The sequence below is a fragment of the Ornithorhynchus anatinus genome, chromosome 11 (assembly GCF_004115215.2).
Source record: "Ornithorhynchus anatinus isolate Pmale09 chromosome 11, mOrnAna1.pri.v4, whole genome shotgun sequence".
NCBI lineage: Eukaryota > Metazoa > Chordata > Mammalia > Monotremata > Ornithorhynchidae > Ornithorhynchus > Ornithorhynchus anatinus.
Window position 1 is genome coordinate 9492901 of NC_041738.1, and position 18768 is coordinate 9511668.

At 51.9% G+C, this 18768-nt stretch overlaps 2 protein-coding genes across 3 annotated transcripts in view; one reads left to right on the plus strand and one right to left on the minus strand.

The window, feature by feature from the left end:
• N4BP1 (NEDD4 binding protein 1) overlaps window positions 1-4895 on the plus strand; it is a 42013-nt gene extending 37118 nt beyond the window's left edge. Inside the window, exons 5-7 of the mRNA XM_007669426.3 lie at window positions 171-278; window positions 1854-1961; window positions 3771-4895. Coding sequence (XP_007667616.1) covers window positions 171-278; window positions 1854-1961; window positions 3771-4131 — 577 coding nt within the window. The 3' untranslated portion in view covers window positions 4132-4895. The remainder of the gene's footprint in view (window positions 1-170; window positions 279-1853; window positions 1962-3770) is intronic.
• A 7750-nt stretch (window positions 4896-12645) lies between these two features.
• Window positions 12646-18768, minus strand: part of ST14 (ST14 transmembrane serine protease matriptase) — a 33291-nt gene continuing 27168 nt past the window's right edge. For both annotated transcript variants that reach the window (XM_029075977.2, XM_029075978.2), the window contains exons 11-19: window positions 18459-18589; window positions 17610-17714; window positions 17035-17145; window positions 16617-16736; window positions 16211-16333; window positions 15907-16099; window positions 14590-14864; window positions 14204-14340; window positions 12646-14037 (exon numbers count right to left, since the gene is read on the minus strand). In XM_029075977.2, the coding sequence (XP_028931810.1) occupies window positions 13876-14037; window positions 14204-14340; window positions 14590-14864; window positions 15907-16099; window positions 16211-16333; window positions 16617-16736; window positions 17035-17145; window positions 17610-17714; window positions 18459-18589 (1357 nt within the window). In that variant the 3' untranslated portion in view covers window positions 12646-13875. The remainder of the gene's footprint in view (window positions 14038-14203; window positions 14341-14589; window positions 14865-15906; window positions 16100-16210; window positions 16334-16616; window positions 16737-17034; window positions 17146-17609; window positions 17715-18458; window positions 18590-18768) is intronic.

Here is an 18768-nt window from a genome sequence, read left to right on the forward strand (position 1 = left end):
TCCGGTTTATGCCCTATTTTTAAGTGCAGTTTCCTGTTAATTCCATTTGTTGCTCAGTCTATCTGTGGTATTTATTGAGGGCCTACTGATTGCAGAGCACTATACTAAACTTCTGAGAGAGAAGAGTCAGCTGTGATTACGTATTTAAACTCCTCAAAATCTTACCATAGGTTTCTGCTGCATCTTGCTAACAAAACTGGAGGCATCATTGTAACCAACGATAACTTCAGAGAATTTGTGGCTGAATCTGTGTCCTGGAGAGAAATTATTAGGAAAAAGTAAGATTCTTTTTCATGTTTCCTTCATTTCCAGAAAGTGAAAAATCAAAAGATGCTTTGGAAATTTATTTTCATTTGAATTCTTAATAGTTAAAACTTTTCTCATGCTTTCTGTAACAGTGTAATCAAGTGTGTGGGCCAGCTAAATTCTATACTGTGGAAATATAATTAAGAGATTCAAAAGGAGAAAAAAAATCTTCATTTAACAGTCTCTGATGAGTAGAGTTTTGGGGAAAGGGTGATCTGGAGGTTGGCTTATTTGCTGAGGTAAATGACCTGCAGCCTCGTCGGAAACACTCCTCACCAGTTGTGTTTGTTATCGACAGTAATGAAAAGCCCAGCTATTAGGATCTTCTTCTTTTCATTTTTTTGTGGTTGGGATCTGTTAAGCGCCTACAATGTGGCAGGTGCTGTACTAAGCTCTGGGGTAGATACAAACTAATAAGGTCAGACACAGTCCCTGTCCCACATGGGACTCACGATCTTAATCCCAGTTTTACAAATGAGGGAACTGAGGCCCAGAGAAGTGAAGTGACTTGCCGAGGGTCACACAGCAAACCAGTGGCGGAGCCAGAATTAGAACCCAGGTCTTATGACTCCTAGGCCTGAGTTCTACCCCTAGGCATGCTTATTCATTACTACCACTGCCAAGTATTCTATTTTCAGGAAATCATTCAAAAATAGAAAAATAGTTTTCAGTCATACCCCAACTGGTGGGATTTTATTTCATTGGTCAACTTGATGAGCTGAAATACAAGACTTGATCTTTGTCCCCTGGACAGGGTTAAGCAAGCAGTGAAAATAGTTTTGGCAAGTATTTCGACTCGATCCCTGCTCCGTGTTCCCAGACTTTAATATTTTGAGGCTTCCTGCAGGAGCCTGAGCCTTGAGCTGTGAACAGCACACGACCCTGAATGGAATCAGGTTCTTGGCCCCAGAGGCAAAAAGAGCAAAGACATGTTCTCTATCCTCGGGGAATTTACATTATTCTTAGGCGGACACACCAAAGCCAAAATGCACACACACCCCATACATACACACGTGTGGTTTTGGAAAAGGGCGAAGGCAAAAACACCATATTTCATAGTTTAATTTGGTTTGCCTTCTCTGGAAAAGAGTGATATTCTCCTTCCCCCGCCACCCACTCTCCCCAACCCCAAGAAGGATTCCACTGCTATCAGGTGTCACTCATAATCTGAAACACTGATGCCTAGTTCTCATTGGTAACTAAAACCCTGTTGGGTCACACCACTTCCAAACCCTCTTACAACCTTCTGGATAAGAAAGTGGTTCAAATGAAATCCTGAAAAGGAAAGGGAGGCCGCTTCATCCGACTGCCATGGGGCCATGATATGGAGGAAGCGGATTTGACTGAGCTTTTTCCTTCAGCTGTCGGGAGAGCCCACAGTAGGCTGATCAAGTGACCCCTGAGCCTGGCCGGTCAGGTGACCCCTGCTGTGGGGAGGGGGTTAGGAACTGCAGTTAGCTGACCTCCCCTCCAAGAACAGAAAAGATGTGGTGGTTTTTTTGAAGTTTCCGAAGCTAAAGACTGCCTTTTCTCTCTTCACATTGCAGGTTGCTTCAGTATACATTTGCCGGGGACATATTTATGGTTCCTGACGATCCTCTAGGAAGAAGTGGTCCTAGATTAGAGGAATTTCTTCGAAAAGATATCTTCCATGGGTATTGCCCTCTTTTTGGAATTGTCTTGAATTTCAAGCTGTTTTCTGAGGAAGCCTGTGTCTTTTTAAAAAGAAACCAAACAGAACAGCATAGACAGTCAAGGGCAGCCTATACAGATGGGTTCTAGGTATTTTCTGACTGGTCTGAGAGTTAAGGGGCTTGCAGGGCATAGGAAAAGGTGGGGAAGCTGGTTGTTTGCTCACCTGCTGTTTTCCTGATGGATTTTCCAGCATGTTGGCCCTATATCAGATACTGAAACTTGAACAGCAATATATGACTTTTCCTTAAAAGATACGAAGAGTTATAGAGAGGGTCACGTGGTTATGAAGGCAGCCTAAGAGTTTCCATTCTTTTTTCATTTTCAGGATATATTAATTTTATCTTGGCCCAGGTATCTGTGGTACAGGGATGTCAGATGTTCAGAACTGTCCCACAGAGGCTCGATCTAAGCTCCTCTCCCCCTCCCCTTAATAAAGTCCCCTGAAGCCTTTTTGATAGTCTAATATCAATCCTCCACCCCCCCCCAACTAAAAACTGCAGGTTCAGGCCTAATTATGGTCCTTTGATAGGTTTGCCCTGGGCATTTCCCTTCCAAAATACAGTTTAAAGTCTCCTAGTCTTCAGGTCAACAACTCAGAACTAAGCAGTTTAAAGTGTACTTCCCTTTTATTTACCTACCCAGAGTAAAGGTCAGGGTTTTGTGCAACAGTTGCTGTTGATGGTTTAAGTGGAAAAGAAATAAAATGCAGTGATTTTTGAGTTCCTGCTCCTTTCCCTCCCCCAGAGCTGAGTGAATAAAATCCTCTGCCTATCTTCAAAGTTTCATGGAAACAAAAGGAAGAACTTGAAAATTAGGTCAAAAGTACTGTAAGGCCAGGGTACCAAAACAACCATTGATTGCCTCTCAGGATTCCCCCCATTCCAGACCTGTGTTCACTGAGGTTCTAATAGGAGTAAACAAAGCTTAACATTGCTTAAAATTGAAATCAACTTGAAGAGCTGAATGACCGTGACAAACAAAAGCATCCTGTGGACTTCCAGATAAGGAGTCAGAATAAGGGTCAGGGATGAGCTTCCTCTCTTGTTTTTCCTCCCTGCTCCTCTCCCTCCCCTTGCCTTGCCCCTTCTGTGTCTGTCCATCTGTCTTGAAATTTCATGCCTCTTCCTCCCAGATTATCCTTCTTTAAGTCAGGTTGAAGCAAATTCGGGCAGCAGGCGAGCTCATTAAGTGTGTCGTATTTTTGGGTCTCATTGAGTGAGCCTCTGGACACGGAATCCACAGTACACCTTCCTATTTCAGATTTCTCTTAAAAGAAAAGGCCCCTCTTAGCTGCTTACTAAAATCTGGACAGAATTCCATCTGTCAGGAGTTACTGACAGAGTTACCCCTCTAGACTGTAGGCTCATCATGGGCAGGGAATGTGTCTACCAACTTTGTTATGTTGTACTCTCCCAAGTGCTTAATACAGTGCCCTGGACATAGTAAGTGCTCAAAAAATATCATTGATTCAGTTCCTGAGACTCAAACCCCCTCACCGTTCAGTTGTCTTGCTTCTGGAGTCCAGCAGGTCAAATCCTGAGCCTCAGACCCACATGATGTTGGGATTTCAGGGTGTCCACTGTCAGGGTGTAAGCACCCACTAGACCACAAACTCCTTAAGGACAGAGATCGTGTCTTCCCATTCTGTCGTATTGTACTCTCCCAAACGCTCGGTGCCATGCACACACAGAAAGCGCTCCCTAAATATCATTGCTTGATTCTATCCTCTTGTTTGGCTAAACTTACTGAGCAAGATCGTTCCATCCTAGGGAGCTCCCGTCACCGCCCGGTACCCAGCCGAAGGGAGGACCGACCGCAGCAGGCTCTGGGCTACGAAACACCAATGCCGCTGTCACCGTGAGCCGCCCGGCCCCAGCCAGAGTCCAGGGACTGCTCTCAACTCCCTGGCCTCCCCAGTCCCTGAATTTGCCGGCCCTCCCGAACCTGACCAAAATCCAGCCCGACTTGGCCGTGCCCCCACAGAGGTCCACCAACGAAACCAAGCAGCTGAGAACAGCTCTGCTGAAGATATTCCCCGAGGCCGAGCAGAGACAGAAAATAGACCAGACCCTCCTAGCCCACCCATATATGAGAGACCTCAATGCGCTCTCGGCCATGGTGTTGGATTGAGGGCGGGGTCGAGCCCATCCAGCGAAAGGGCAAGGAGCTCCTTTCCCCCTTGGTAATACAACCTGATATGAAGTGGGTTTTCTTATGTAAATGGCAGTGCAACTATTGAAACTCTTCACAGTTGTATTTGTACAGAGATACTAAGCATTTTTGTGTAAACTCCCCCCCCTTTTTTTTAGCACTAGCTTTTTTGATAAATTAAATTATGCTGCTATTACAGACTTCTAGTCACATTTTCGGTGAAAGGAAAGGCCTATTTCCTGTCTGTCCAGAGTTCTATGGAAAAGCAATTTGCCCATCTTCATTTGTATTTTTGAAATTATTTTCTTCAGATGAAAAGGTGGACACAGGTGAGTCCATTAACTTTGGTTCATTACAAATTAAGAACTTAACACTGGGATATCTGTTACTCGATGTGAAGGTGGTCTGTCTGCCAGCATCAAATGTCTTCTATGCAGTAAGTCTTTGGAGAGATCTAGCCAATCAAGTTACTCTTGGAATCCTCCTTGAGTAAACCCACTAGGTAGCATCTTAGATCTGTTTGCAGTGCCAAGGAAATAAAGCACCTGAAAGCCACTGTAAAACGTGCAACAAAAGTGGCGTCAGTAAATGTCTACTGACAACTCACAATTGAATAATCACGACTTATGAATGTATTGCGAGAGCTCTTTAAGTTGCTCATTTGCTGATAAACTTTTTCAGGGACAAATAATTCTCATATCTCGAGACATAAACCAATAAAGAGCATCCGTTGGTTTATGGAAGGGGGTTTGCATTCTGAATTTTTCTGTTTGTGTTTTTATCAGGAGCTAGATATCAGGGGCCATCACCTGTGAGCACACCCTCGGAGGTGAAGTCTTTCTTAAGATTGACTCAATCGAGGAAAAGAATCCAACATAAGAAAATGTTGATTTCCTCCAATTTGGAGAAAAAAGATCTGGGGGTTGTGTGAGAAAGAGAGAGAGGCATTCTGAATAACCCTACCTCCGCTCACTCACGTGTTTCTCCATTCTGATCACTGGCGGTCACCACAGCAACTGCCTCGTCTTGGCCATCAGCCTTTGGGATCACCGGCCATTTACAAGGCTTCTCCTGCCCCCGTCCCTCCCTGTGGTGCGGCAGCCCCTGTTTACAGATTTCACAGGGTTTACTCCAACCACAGCTGATTCGGGTTCATCCTTCCGGGCTTGCGGGTGAGTATTCAGCAGGACGGCCACTTTTTCAGGAGCTCGGGCCACCTTCTACTTGGGCAGCAACTTTGGTTAAGCGCGTGCTCAGAAAAGCTGAACGTTTTCTCCCATCCTCCCCGCAGTGTCAGTAGCTGGAGGGATGAGTCGTGTTAACTGTTTCATTATAATGTCAGGGCAGGATTAGCCCATCTGTCATAAGTTCTTCTTATGAGCCAAGCACTGAGCTAAGTACTGGGGCAGGTAGAGGATACTCAGATCAGTCTGTCCCAATGCACGTGCATCCTCTTGTTACGGTATTTAAGCGCTTACTATGTGCCGGGCGCTGTATTAAGAGCTGGGGTACATACGATGTAATGAGGTTGATACAACCTGATTCCGACATTGTTATTATTATTACTAAAATGGGGGTGAAGGCTGTGAGCCCCACGCGGGAAAACCTGATTACCCTGTATCCGCCCCAGTGCTTAGAACAGTGCTCTGCACATAGTAAGCGCTTAACAAATACCAACATTATTATCATTATTATAATGGTCACAACTTCTCTATGCCTCAGTTACCTGATCTGTAATAACTGTGAGCCTCACGTGGGACAACCTGATGACCCTGTATCTACCCCGGCGCTTAGAACGGTGCTCGGCCCATAGTAAGCGCTTAACAAATACCAACATTATTATCATTATTATCATTATCATTATAAAGGTAATTGGTCCGGGGAGAGGAATAAAGTTTAGAGGTGATTTCTCAGGTGTCCACAGGAGGACAGCAGAAGACAGCATTTGCAAAGTCTGCAAAGCTCAGGGCGACGTCGCCATTGGCCACTAGAGGGCAGCGGGAAACTCCATTTGCGAATCTTCCTTCTCAATGCTGAGCCTCAAATTTTCTCCACTGGACGGAGGAAACGGCCCCCTCCAAAGGAGGGAAGACTCGGGAGAGAGCAGGGCGGCCGCCACTGCCGAGCCCAGAAGGCGCACGGTTCTGACACAAGGACCCGGTGGGGAGCCTGAAGATATTCCTGTTAATGGCCATCTCCCCCTCTAGACCGTTATGGTCTAATTCTGTTGACTTGAACTCTGAACTCTTAATACAGCGCTCTAAACAGCGGTCTCGCAAGCCCGTAACTCGCATTCAACCGACATATTCTTTCCACTACTAAATCCTGCCAGTTGGACCTTCACGGAATCACGAAAATCCACCCTCTCCTCTCCATCCAAACTGCTACCACATCAGTCCAAGCACTTATCCTATCCTGCCTTGATGACTCTGTCGGCCTCCTTGCTGACCTCCCTGCCTCCTGTCTCTCCCCACTCCGGTCCGTCCTTCTCTGCTGCCCGGATCATTTTTCTACACCGACGATCGGGCCGTGTTTCCCCACTCCTCAAGAACCTCCAGTGGTTGCCCATCCTCCTCCGCATCAAACAAAGTCCTCACCATCATCTTTAAAGCGTTCAATTATCTTGCCCCCTCGTACCTCACCTTTCTACTTTCCTACTGAAACCCAGCCCGCACATTTTGCTCCTCTAATGCCAACCTCCTCACCGTACCTGGATCTCTCCTATCTCACCACAGACCCCTCACCCACATCCTGCCTCTGGCCAGGAACGCCCTCCCTCCTCATATCCGACAGACAATTACTCTCCCCACCTTCGAAGCCTTATCGAAGGCATACATCCTCCAAAAGGCCTTCCCTAACCGGTCCTTTCCTCTTCCCTGACTTGCTCTGTGCTGCCTTGACTTGCTCCCTTGATTCATCCCCCTTCCCAGCCCCCAGCACTTATGTATAAATCTGTAATTTATTTATATTAATGTCTGTCTCCCCTCTAGACTGCAGGGAATGTCCATTGTACTCTCCCCCAGTGCTTAATATAGTGCATCCATAATGTGAGCACTCAAATACGATTGACTGGCTGACTGACCTTTTTCCTTGAGCTTGATGCTGTGGACAGCAGGTGTGTGGAGACAGACTGTCCTCAATTGGAAAAAAGAGAGGGAGAGGTCTGAGGATGTAGTGCTCACTCAAATTGGCTCCCCACTCAGGAAGCGGGGAGGAGATTCACTCCTAGGTGGGAGTCAGATGGGGGAGATCCAATCAGGTGCCGTAAAGCCAAGGGTGAGGGGCTTCTTTTGGATGTGGAGCTGCCTGGGAAACAATTGAAGGCTTTTGAGGGGGGGGGAGAAGTGGGCAGAAAAATTTCTTAGAAATATAATCCAGGCTGCAAAGTAAAGTATGGGCTGGAGAGGGGAGAAGCTGAAGGTAGGGAGGTCAGTGAGAAGGCTGCTGAGGTAGTCTAAATGAAATATGAGTGGGGAGGGGAAGAGCTGGAGGCAGGGAGGTCATCGAGGTTATTGAGGTAGTCTGGAGGAGATACGCTGTGCATACAGTAAGCGCTCAGTACATTCGATTGAATGAATGAATGAACTAGGACTGGAGAGGGGAGAGGCTGGAGGTAGGGAGGTCGGTGAGGGTGAGGAGGCTGATGTGGTAGTCTGGATGAGTTATGACAAGTGCTTCAACCAAGGTCACAGCAGTTTGGCTGGATTTCAGATGTTGCAAAGATAGAACTGGCTAGCTGAATATAAGGATTAAGGAAGATATTTATTTCAAGGCATTTAAGCGCTTACTGTCTGCCAGGCGCTGTACTAAACTCTGGGTTAGATGCAAGCTAATCAGGTTGGATATCATCCTTGTCCCATGTGGGGGCTCCCAGTCTTAACCCCCATTTTACATATGAGATAACTGAGGCACAAAGAAGTGACTTGCCTAAAATCACACAGCAGACCAGTGGCGTAACTGGGATTAGAAGCCAGGGCCTAGTGGAAAAAGCATGGGCCTCAGAATCAGAGGACCTGGGTTAGAATCCGAGCTCTGCCAGCTGCTTGCTGTATGACCTTGGGAAAGTTCCTTCACTTCTCTGTGCCTCAGTTTCCTCTATGATAAAATGGGGATTAAATGCCTATTCTCCCTCCTAGATTGTGAGCCCCAAGTGAGACAGGGACTGTGTCTAACCTGATTAACTTGTGCCAAGTACAGTGCTTGGCACCTAGGAAATGCTTAGTTATTACCTTTAGTTCTCTCCTGATGCCCCAGTGCAATCATTTAATGGTATTTACTGAGCTTTTACTGTGTACAGAGCACTGTACTAAGCTCTTGGGAGAGTACAATATAACAGAGTGGTGGATACTTTCTCCGCCCATAATGAGCTTACAGTTAGATGCATCCACCTTCCTCCTCTCTGACCCTAATGACCTCTCCAGCAAAATTGAAGTCACCAGCAGTGAGCACCTCAGGGTTTGCCCTTCACATCTACAAGTCTCTCCTCCTTCTCTCCCCCATCCTCTCTCCCTCTGTCTCTCATGTATCCATCCCAGGCATCTCCGAGAAATCTCCCAACCTGCTTCCAAAATCCACACACACAGTTTGTTCTTCCGAGCCCATCCCCTCCCACCTCCAAAAAGAAAACCCACTTGCACCCGACTCTTCTTCCCTGCTTGATGGCCATCTTCAACTGCTTGCTCTCCAATGCTCCCTCCCTTATGCCTCCAAAAGTGCCCCCATCTCCCCTGTACTAAAAAACCCCTCCAGTTCCTGCCCCATCTCCTCATATTCCTGTCCAAATTCCTGAAATGGGTTTAACTCACCCCCTGCCTCCACTTCCTCTCTTCCAACTCCCTACTTGTCCCGTGAGACCGATTTCTGTTCCCTCCACAGAGACCAAGCTCTGCAAGGTCACCAATGACCTCCTCCAAGCCAATTCTTACAGACTCCACTCTAATCATCCCTGATTTCTCAGCTGATTCGGACACCAGACCACTTCCTTCTGAAAAAATATCGATCCGTCCTCCTCTGGTAGGTCCTTATCCTCTTGTGCCGGCTCGACCTTCGCCTCGTATCTGCTTAATGGTGGGTTTTCTTCAAGGTTCAGTTCTAAGTTCCCTTCTCATTTTAGACTCCCTCCCTCTGCTTCCATGACCTTCCAAATCAATCACACAAGCCCCTATCTCACATTTAGCTCTTGTTTCCAGTCTCCAACTCTCCCTCTAAAACTGTAACCTCCCTCTAAACTGTAAGCTTGTTCTGGGCAGAGAAATGTCTACCTACTCTGTTATATTGCACTCTCCCGAATGCATAGTACAGTGCTCTGCACAGTCAGCACTCAAATACATTGATTGGATGTCCCACCAGCAGCTTTAGCTCACTGTATCTAAAATGGTATTCCCCTTCCCTCTCAAATCCTCTCCACCACCTATTCTCCCTGTCTCTGAGGACCACATTCAACCAACAGCCTTTATTGAGCATTTACTCCTGTGTAGGGCACTGGCCAAGGGCTTGGGGGAGTATTTACCTTGGCACTACCCTTGACACCTCCCTCTCATTCAATTCTCACATTCCATCTGTTGCTAAATATTATGTTCCCCCACCTCCCACCCCCCCGCAAGATCCGCCTCTTCCTCTGCATCCAAACAGTTGCCACCTCATGTCAGGCACTTGCCCCATTCTGACTCGATCAATGAATCAGCCTCCTCACTGGTCTCCCTGCCTCCAGTCTCTCCCCTCTCCAGTTCACTTATTTCTGCTGCTTGGATCGTTTTTCCATCAGCCGTGAGCTCCTCACTCTCTGTCCCTCACTTCCACAACTCTCCTTCTCTCTCCCCTCTCCTTCCTTCCCTTCCCATGGTTCTAAACAGATCTTCCCATTCTTGATCGACCTTCCAAGGTTGCCCATTCCTCGCTTCATCAAGCAGCCCACCATCAACTTCAAGGTATTCAATCGGCTTTCTCCTTCTTATTCACTCCTCCCATTCAAATGACATTATAATACTAATTATAATAATGGTATTTGGGAGCGCTATGTGCCAAGCACTGTTCTAAGCCCTGGGGTGTAGATACAAGACATTCAGGTCGGACACAGTTCCTGACCCATATGAGATGGTCTAAATAGACGGAGTAGGATTTAAGCCCCATTTTATAGATGAGGGAACTGAGGCACAGAGAAGTTGAGTGACTTGCCTAATGTCATGCAGCAGACAAGGGCCAGAGTAGGATTAGAACCCAGTCCTCTGACTCTCGGGCCTATGCTCTTGCCACTGGCCACATTAATTAGCATGTGCAAAACACTGGGGAAATACAAGTGTTGGTAGACACGATCCCTGGTCGGAGCTCCGTCTCCTCCTTCCTCTCAAATTAGTCTACTCTCCGGCCCCGCCTCAACATTTGCTTGTGTCCACCCCACTGCTTAGAACAGTTCCTGGCCCACAGTATGCACTTAATAATATTATATTTGTTACCAGCTCATGGTATGGCTCCTTCTACATCTTCTCTCTATGGGCATTCACCCTAATAAGTTTCCACCGCCACCTACCTGGGAGCAACATGGCCTAGTGGAAAGAATGTGACACTGGGTGATGGGAGACCCGGATTCTAATCCCCGCTGTGCCCCTTACCTGCGGTGACATTAGCCAAATCATTTGACTTCTCTGTGCTTCGGCTCTCTCCTGTGAAATGTGAATAAGAAGCCTGTTCTCCCTTCCTCATAGATTATGAGCCACAGGTGCAGTAGGAGCTGTGTCTGAGCAGATTATCTATACCTATCCCAGTCCTTACCCCAGTGCAAATGCTTAGTGAACCTGATCCTTATCATTATTACGGTATTTAATTATTTACTCTGCATCAAGTACTATTCTAAGCACTGGGTTAATCATAATACCATATTTAATCACACAATTTCCCCACCTTTTGGCATATTTGTAACATTAAAATTGGAAGGGCACACAAGAATTGCATTGAGGAGCAGAAGCAGGAGAATGAAGAAAAATGGAGAGAGTGTGTTGGGGGGTGGAGGGGGAGAGAAAGATAAAAAGTTACTTGAGACTTTTACTGCTGTTGCAGGCCCCCACATGTTGCATAATAATAATAATGGCATTTGTTAAGCTCTTACTATGTTTTCAAGCACTGTTCTAAGCAATGGGGTAGGTACTCTTCGGAGTCAGAGGTCATGGGTTTGACTCCCGGCTCTGCCACTTGTCAGCTGTGTGACTGTGGGCAAGTCACTTAACTTCTCTGTGCCTCAGTTACCTCATCTGTAAAATGGGGTGGACTGTGAACCTCACGTGGGACAACCTGTTTACCCTGTATCTACCCCAGCGCTTAGAGCAGTGCTCTGCACATAGTAAGCGCTTAACAAATACCAACATTATTACAAACTAATCAGGTTGGACACAGTCCCTGTCCCACATGGAATGGTCTTAATCCCATTTTATAGATGAGGTAACTAAGGTCCTGAGAAGTGAAGTGACTTGCCCAGGGTCACACAGGAGATAAGTGGTGTACCTGGGATTAGAACCCAGGCCCTTCTCCCCTCTCCTATTTCTCTCCCAGAGATCATTCTTTCAAGATGAAACTCTCCTCTTCCAGTACCAGCCCCTCTCTGCTGCATTTTAGCATTCTGATATACACTACTAGCCCTGCTTCCAGTTACACAGCACAAAAAGCAATCTCTTATTTCCTCCTCAAAAATCAGGGCTAAGGAAAATTATGTGGGGGCAGGGAGAACTATGTGAGTAAATTTGGTTACAATGCTGTTTGATTTCTATACGCACATACCTCTCCACTACTACATATTTATAAATCAGCAACTCCTCCAAGCCCCTGGAGGGCAGGGGTTGTGCCTGTGGGCTCCCCACCCAGGCCTGGTTTCCATCTCTGCCCCACTCTCCTCTCTGAGAAACAGAGTAGAGGGGATTTAGGCCACCGCTTTCAGGGTCCTGTTTCCTCCACCAGCTCCTGGGGGCTTCCCTCGGCACCTGCTGGGGATGGGGGTCCCCCTGAGGTGACAGACCCCAAGCAGGCCTAGTCTGGCTGGTTTCAACACCCCAAACAACGTCCCCTCCCCTCTATGTGTGCACACATACACGTATATACTTCTCCAGCTGTGAACCTTTCACATCCAGTCTGCCTGGGCTCCAAATTCCAGTCCATGACACACAGAGCGCTCTCCCTCCCCACAACACATACACACCCCTTTACCTCCAATTCCATCTCGGCTTCAACTTCCAGGCCCCCCACCATGCCCACACATCCCCACCCACAGACAAGGCACCTGTGGGCTTCGGGGTTCCAAGCACATGTGAACGCAGACCCTAGGTCTCCTCACTGCTTCCCCCTACCCATCTTGGCTCCAGAGGCTTCTCCCTGAGGTGGGGGCTGAGGCAGAAACCGCCTTGTCCCACCCATGCCCCCCATCCCAGAAAGACAGACACAAAATGCAAATACCACAACACTGGAAAACTAAAAACAAAAAAATGCCAGTTTAATGCAGAATTTCTCCCCCAAATCCCCAGGCCTTCAGTTCTCTGCTGCCTCCCACTCCCAGCTAGAACTGGGGCAGGGGTGGGGCTAAGGGAGAGGCAATGGGCACAGGTATTTACAACGTTATATACACAGCTGGGAGCACGCTCACCCAAAATCAGCTTGAAACTCATTCCTATACTCCTCCCCAAGGAGACCCTCCCCCTCCCCACCCCAAACCCTCCACAGTTCCTCCACATCGTCTCTCCTGCCAAGTGGGGGTGAAGGGGACTCCAGACCCTGGTCCAGGGGCCAGGCTGCCCTGGCCCGGATACGCCTCGGCCCCCCCAGCCGTGTCTGTGCAGGGATGGGTGGGTCCACTGTCTCCCCCGGCGGGATCCAGAGGCAGAGGAGCGGCCAGATCACCTCTTGGCCAGCCAGAGGCCCGCGGAGGGGCGCTGCGGCCCCTCAACCCCTGCCAGCGGGGCCCCTTCCAGCGGGACTCCGGCCGATGGGATCGAAAGCATTTTAAGTTAAAAAATATAAAAATCACATTTTCTCCTGTCGACCCCACATCCAAATCCTTCTTTGCCCAGATGCCTGGCTCTGAGAGGGCAGAAGCCAGGGTGCCCGGTCCCCTGGGGAATTTGAGGATCCATATGCTCGCCAGTCCTGAGCACAATCCTTCTGCCTCCTCTCTGCACTGAGCCCTGGGGTGACCCCAGCAGAAGTGAGAATCTGAGCGGGCCGGCCGCCCCCAGCCTGGCCCTAGTTCAGAAATGGTGCCAGCCTCTCCAGGCACTCACCTGACCAGTGCAGCCCAGGTCACAGAGTGCCGGGAAGAGGGGGTAGGGCAAAACAAACAAAACTCTGGCCCTCGGTCTCTCGTTGACCCTGTGTATCCTGCCCCTCACCCACCGTCGCGGGGGCCGGATCAGTCCAGAGAAACGCTTGTGGTCCCGAGCCTTCAACCAAGTCAAACTGCTGCTCACAAAGATCCAAAATAGCTTCCGGGCTGATGCTTCTTTGTGGGCTCTGTCGGAGCTGGGGGTCACAGGCCGAGCACGTCGGTGACCAAGCACGGCAGCTCTTTCAGTCTGGTGGGGAAGGTGGGAAAAGGGCAGGGGGGCAGCTGGGGCAGAGGGCAGGTGTTGGGCTGCGGCAGGAGACATGGGTCAGTTGCTCTCTGGAGCTGCTGCTCCACTTCCAGAGGGCAGTGTGTGAGGAGGAGGAGGAAGAGGGGGAGGAAGGGAAGAGTGGAACGAAGAAGTCCTATACGCCTGTCATCTCCTTAATCCAATCCCGCAGCTGGGGCACCCGCGTATAGACACCCGGCTTGTCTCGCCTGGCACAGCCCTCGCCCCAGCTCACCACGCCGGCCAGGAACATCCGCCCGTTGTCTTCCATGCTGGAGAGCGGGCCGCCCGAGTCACCCTGCGGGCATAGCATTGCCAGGCTGAAACCCTGGCTCCCTTGCCCCGCTACCCACGTCACACTCTAGGTACACCAAGAGTACCCCTGCCACTCTTCACCTCCTTCCCCGCTCCTACTCCACCCTCCCAAGCCCCCACCCTCCCTCCCCCCCTGGCCCGTGGCATACCTGGCAGGCATCCACGCCCCCGTTGAGGAAGCCCACGCACACCATGCGCGGGGTGATCTGCTGGGGCAGCAGGCGGTGGCAGACCGTCTGGTTGATGACCCGGATCTCTCCCTTCTGCAGGATCACGGCTCCAGTCCCTGTGGGCGGGATGGGCAGGTGGGCGGGCAGGACCTGGCTCGGTCGCTCTTCCCGCAGTGGCCCCCCGCCCCCCAGGATGTTCAACAAGGGGGCAAGAGAGGGTCCTGCCTCCTGCCGGAAGCCCCGGAGGAAGGGTTAGCTCAGCCCGGTCCTTAACGGGGACCCTAGGGGTGGGAGGACGCTCCCCGTAGCCAGGGCGCACCGGGCCCATGCCCCCCACACGAGGTCGCGGGGCCCCTGGCTCTCACCTCCTTCAGCGGTGAGGCCCCAGCCCGTGACCCAGATGGCCTTGCCCGGAGGTAGGCTGTGGGTGGCGTCGGGCAGGCAGACGGGGCGCACCCAGTTGCTGTAGGTGACCGGCTGGTCCAGCTCCAGCACGGCGATGTCGTGGTCGAAAGTGAAGTCGTTGAAGAGCCGGTGGCGGATGACGCGCTTCACCTTGCGCTCCTGGACCGTGGAGGCCTGCCGCTGACGCTGGTCGTGCAGCCCCAGGTAGGCCGTCCACACCCACGGGTCCGAGTACCTGGGGACGACGAGACGGTGAGAGCTGCCGAGGACCCCTGGGACCCTCCCCGGCCCCGGACGACCCTACTTCATCAGACCGACCAGAAGGTCCCGGAGGGCGGGGATCGGGTCGGGCTTCAGCGTGGCCTAGTGGATAGAGCACCGGCCTGGGAGTCAGTCAATACGGTGCCTGGCACATAGTAAGTGCTTATACGCCATTTAAAAAAAATAAATAAATCTCCTCTGAGCTCCCCGGGGGCCCTACTTTTCTGTTTGCCCCCCCTCCAGTATCCCCCACCCAGGATCAATAAGTCAGTGGTTTCTACAGACCAACTACCGTTACAGATCAATCACTAGTATTAAGTGAGAGCTTACTGTGTGCCGAGCAGAGTACCGAGCGCTTGGTAGAGGATACGACAGTTAGTAATAATGATGATGATGGTATTTGTTAAGCGCTTACTATGTGCCAAGCACTGTTTTAAGTGCTGGGGGAGATACAAGGTTATCAGGTTGTCCCAGGTGGGGCTCACAGTCTTAATCACAGTTGGCACGTGGCACAGCCGAAATTGGAACTCAGGTTCTTAGACTCCCAGGCCCAGGTTCTCTCCACTGATCTGTGCTGCTGCTCCTCATTTATGTCCCAAATCCTCCCTATTGTACCCAAGTTTTTTCCTGCTCTGCTTCCTGTGCGGAAATACCTCGGTCCTGTCACTCTCCCCCATTAGACTGTGAGTTCCTCGAGGGGAGGAAACACACGCCTGGCTTATGGTGCCCTCTCAGTCAGTTGATCATATCTATCGCGTGCTTACTGGGTGCAGAGCACTGTACTAAGCACTTGGGAGAGTACAATATAACAATAAACAGACACATTCCCTGCCCATGATGAGCTTACAGTCTCAGCCTCAGGAAACGACCCTGATGGTGAAGAGCTTGGGCCCAGGCCAGGGTGGCCAGGCGGACAGGTGGCCGGCCGGCTCCTAAGGCCCGAAACCCGGGAGGATCTCTACCCGCCAGCCCTCCCCCAACCCTCGAGGGGTCCCGGTGGCCGCACCGCCCCCTACCTCATGTTGATCTTCAGATCATCCACAAAGCAGTGGGCAGCGGAGACCAGCCAGTTGGGAGAGATGAGTGAGGCTCCGCACAGGTGTCCCTGGCCCTGGGCGTGCAGGCTCACCTGCCAAGGCCACTCCCCCACGTCCGAGTTCTGGCCCCCCACGATCCGGGACTGCTTGTTGAAGGATCGGGTCCCACATTCTGCGGAGGAGGGGACGGCGAGGGGTCCGGATGAGCCCCCCGGGGAAGAACGTCCTCCACCTCCCCGCTCCCCGGCCGGAGTGGCTCCGTCCCAGCCTCCTGGCCCCTCACCGCACTGATCCTCGTCCGAGCCGTCACCGCAGTCCTTCTTTCCGTCACACTCGGGGTTGGCCTTGCTCACACACTCGCCGCTGTGACACTTATAGCTGTTCTGGGGACAGGTGACCGCCCCCGCTGGCCAGCGAAGGGGAGGGAGGGTCAGGGGCAACCGGGCTCCAGGTCAATGGCCCGAAGGCCCCCAGGGGATCCCGGTGGCCTTGTCGGCCCCCCGGACCAACACGACTCTGGCCCTCTAGGACCCCGGTAGATCCAAGTTGGGCCTGGCCTCATCTGGGTCGAGCACAGTTTGGAAGTGGGCTCGGACCCGGACAGGGTGACTGGGGTCACGGGTGGGGTTAAGGGTCGGATTCCTGCCCACGGTCCCTACCCAAACCCAGTCCCCGGCCTCGGCCCTCACCGCCGTCGCCACAGTCCGCCTCGTCGCTGCCATCCGCGCAGTCCCTGTGGCGGTCGCACTTCTTGCTCTCGGGGATGCACTTCCCGTCGTCGCGGCATTTGAAGGTCTGAGCCGAGCAACCTGGGGGCCGGGCCAGCCTCAGCCACGGGGCGGGCGACACGTGCGGGATGGGGAGGGCGGGTGCAGAAGGGAGGGGACTACCCTGGGCGGGAGTTTGGTGGGTCTCGGCCTCCTCGCTCCCCACCCATGCCAGCAAGACACCCAGGGTAGGGTGTGTCATCCGGGTAGGGTTCTCTGGGGACCCCTAGCTCCCCGAGTCCTGAGCGGGACACCCCCGATCTCTGACGGGTCCCCGGGCCAACCTCAGAGCTCGGATGGGGCGGGAGCGGGGGTGGATGGAGTGGGCCGTGGCACTCACCGCACTGCAGCTCGTCGCTGTTGTCCCCACAGTCATTCACCGAGTCACACACCCAAAAGAGTGGCTTGCAGAACTTATTTTGGCAGGTGAACTGGTGGGTGGCATTGCACACTGCGGCGGAAAAGGGAGGGAGGGAGAAAGGGAGGGAAGGAGGAAAAGAGAAAGGGAAGGATAGAGGAAGGGATGGAAAGAGGAAGTGAGGGAGGGAGGGAGGAAGGGAAGGAGGGAGAAAGGAAGGAAAAGAGGGAGGAGGAGGGGAGGAAAAGCAAGAAGAGGGAGGGAAGGAATGAGGATTCAGCTAGGAGGTGAGGGACCTGTGTTCACTTGGGGACTCGACTTCCTCACCCAGGAAGTGGGGCTGCTGCCGTTGTCCCTGGGCCGGCCACCTCGGGGACGGTTCTTCCCACCTCCCTCAGGCTGGGACCGGGCGAGATAGGGCAGAGCTCACAACCGTCTGCCGCACTCCCGGCCACCCAGCCACCTTGGGGGCCCACCCCCGTGGGAGCAGCAGCCCGGGACTCTGCCCGGGTGGCCCGCTGGGGGACCCGGTGGGTAGGGTCGGTCCGGAGGCTCACCACATTGCAGCTCGTCGCTGAAGTCCGTGCAGTCGGCCCAACCGTCGCAGCGCAGATCATTCTTGATGCAGCGGCCGGTGTTGCAGGTGAACATGCCAGGGCAGGCTGTGGGGCAGGCCGCACCCACAGCCACGGTGACCATGGCAAACCCACCTCTCCCTGCAGCCCCACACTCCCTCCTAGCCCCCAACCTTGGCATCCTTCTATGTCACCCAAGGCATTCCAAGGGCAATCACCGCCACCCCTAGCCTCTGGGCAAGTCCAATGCTGGGGCAGCCAATGTGAAGGGCAGATGGTTAGTATAGGGGGGCGGGCAGGGCTGCACCCCAAACTTTAGAGCCCCTTCCCCCTCAGATGAAACCTCCAAGCCCTATGCATCCCTCCTTCTGCCCACCCATGCCGTCCCCCTCAAAAAATAAGCGGCCGCCCGGCCCACGTTCCCTCGCGCTCGCTTGGGGCGAATTCCAAAGGCAGCCGGGGGGGCGGGGTGAAGAGAAAATTCTGACTGAAAAATGTGGAAGTATCTAGCTCTATGTATTGAGAAGTAGTCAATTTTTTATCTGTGCAATGCTGCGTGCAGGCCACCAGCCTGGGACTAGAGAAGTTCCCTATATAGACATTTTATGAGCCCGCTGTTGGGTAGGGATTGTCTCTGTTGCCAAATTGCACTTCCAAGTGTCTAGCACAGTGCTCTGCACACGGTAAGTGCTCAATGAATATGACAATGAATGAACGGATGAACCACCACAAGAAGGGACTCCCACTGCCCCCTCCCAGTCCGAGACATCAGGGTTGGTCTGGGGTCCCCCTGGCTTGGAGGCTGAGCCCGGCCGGGTTCCGGATACTCACGGTCGCTGGAGTCGTAGGACAGGTATTCGGCCAAGAAGCCGGTGTCTGTGTAGGATGTGTCCGAATGGAAGTAGACAGTCATCTTGTTGCTTCTGCTGGCCACCACGAACGGGGGCTTCTCCCCACAGTACCTGAGGGATGGGGAGAGGGGAAAGGAAGAGGGCCGTGGGGCCAGGAGCTTGGGTCCCAATGGACCGCTCTGCCCACTCCTGAAGACAAGTCCCATGCGCTGTGGCGACTCAGAGTGGAAGTTTCAGCTTTCCCTCCTGAAACGGGGCATCCCACTCCTCCCGCCCCAAAGGCAGAGGGC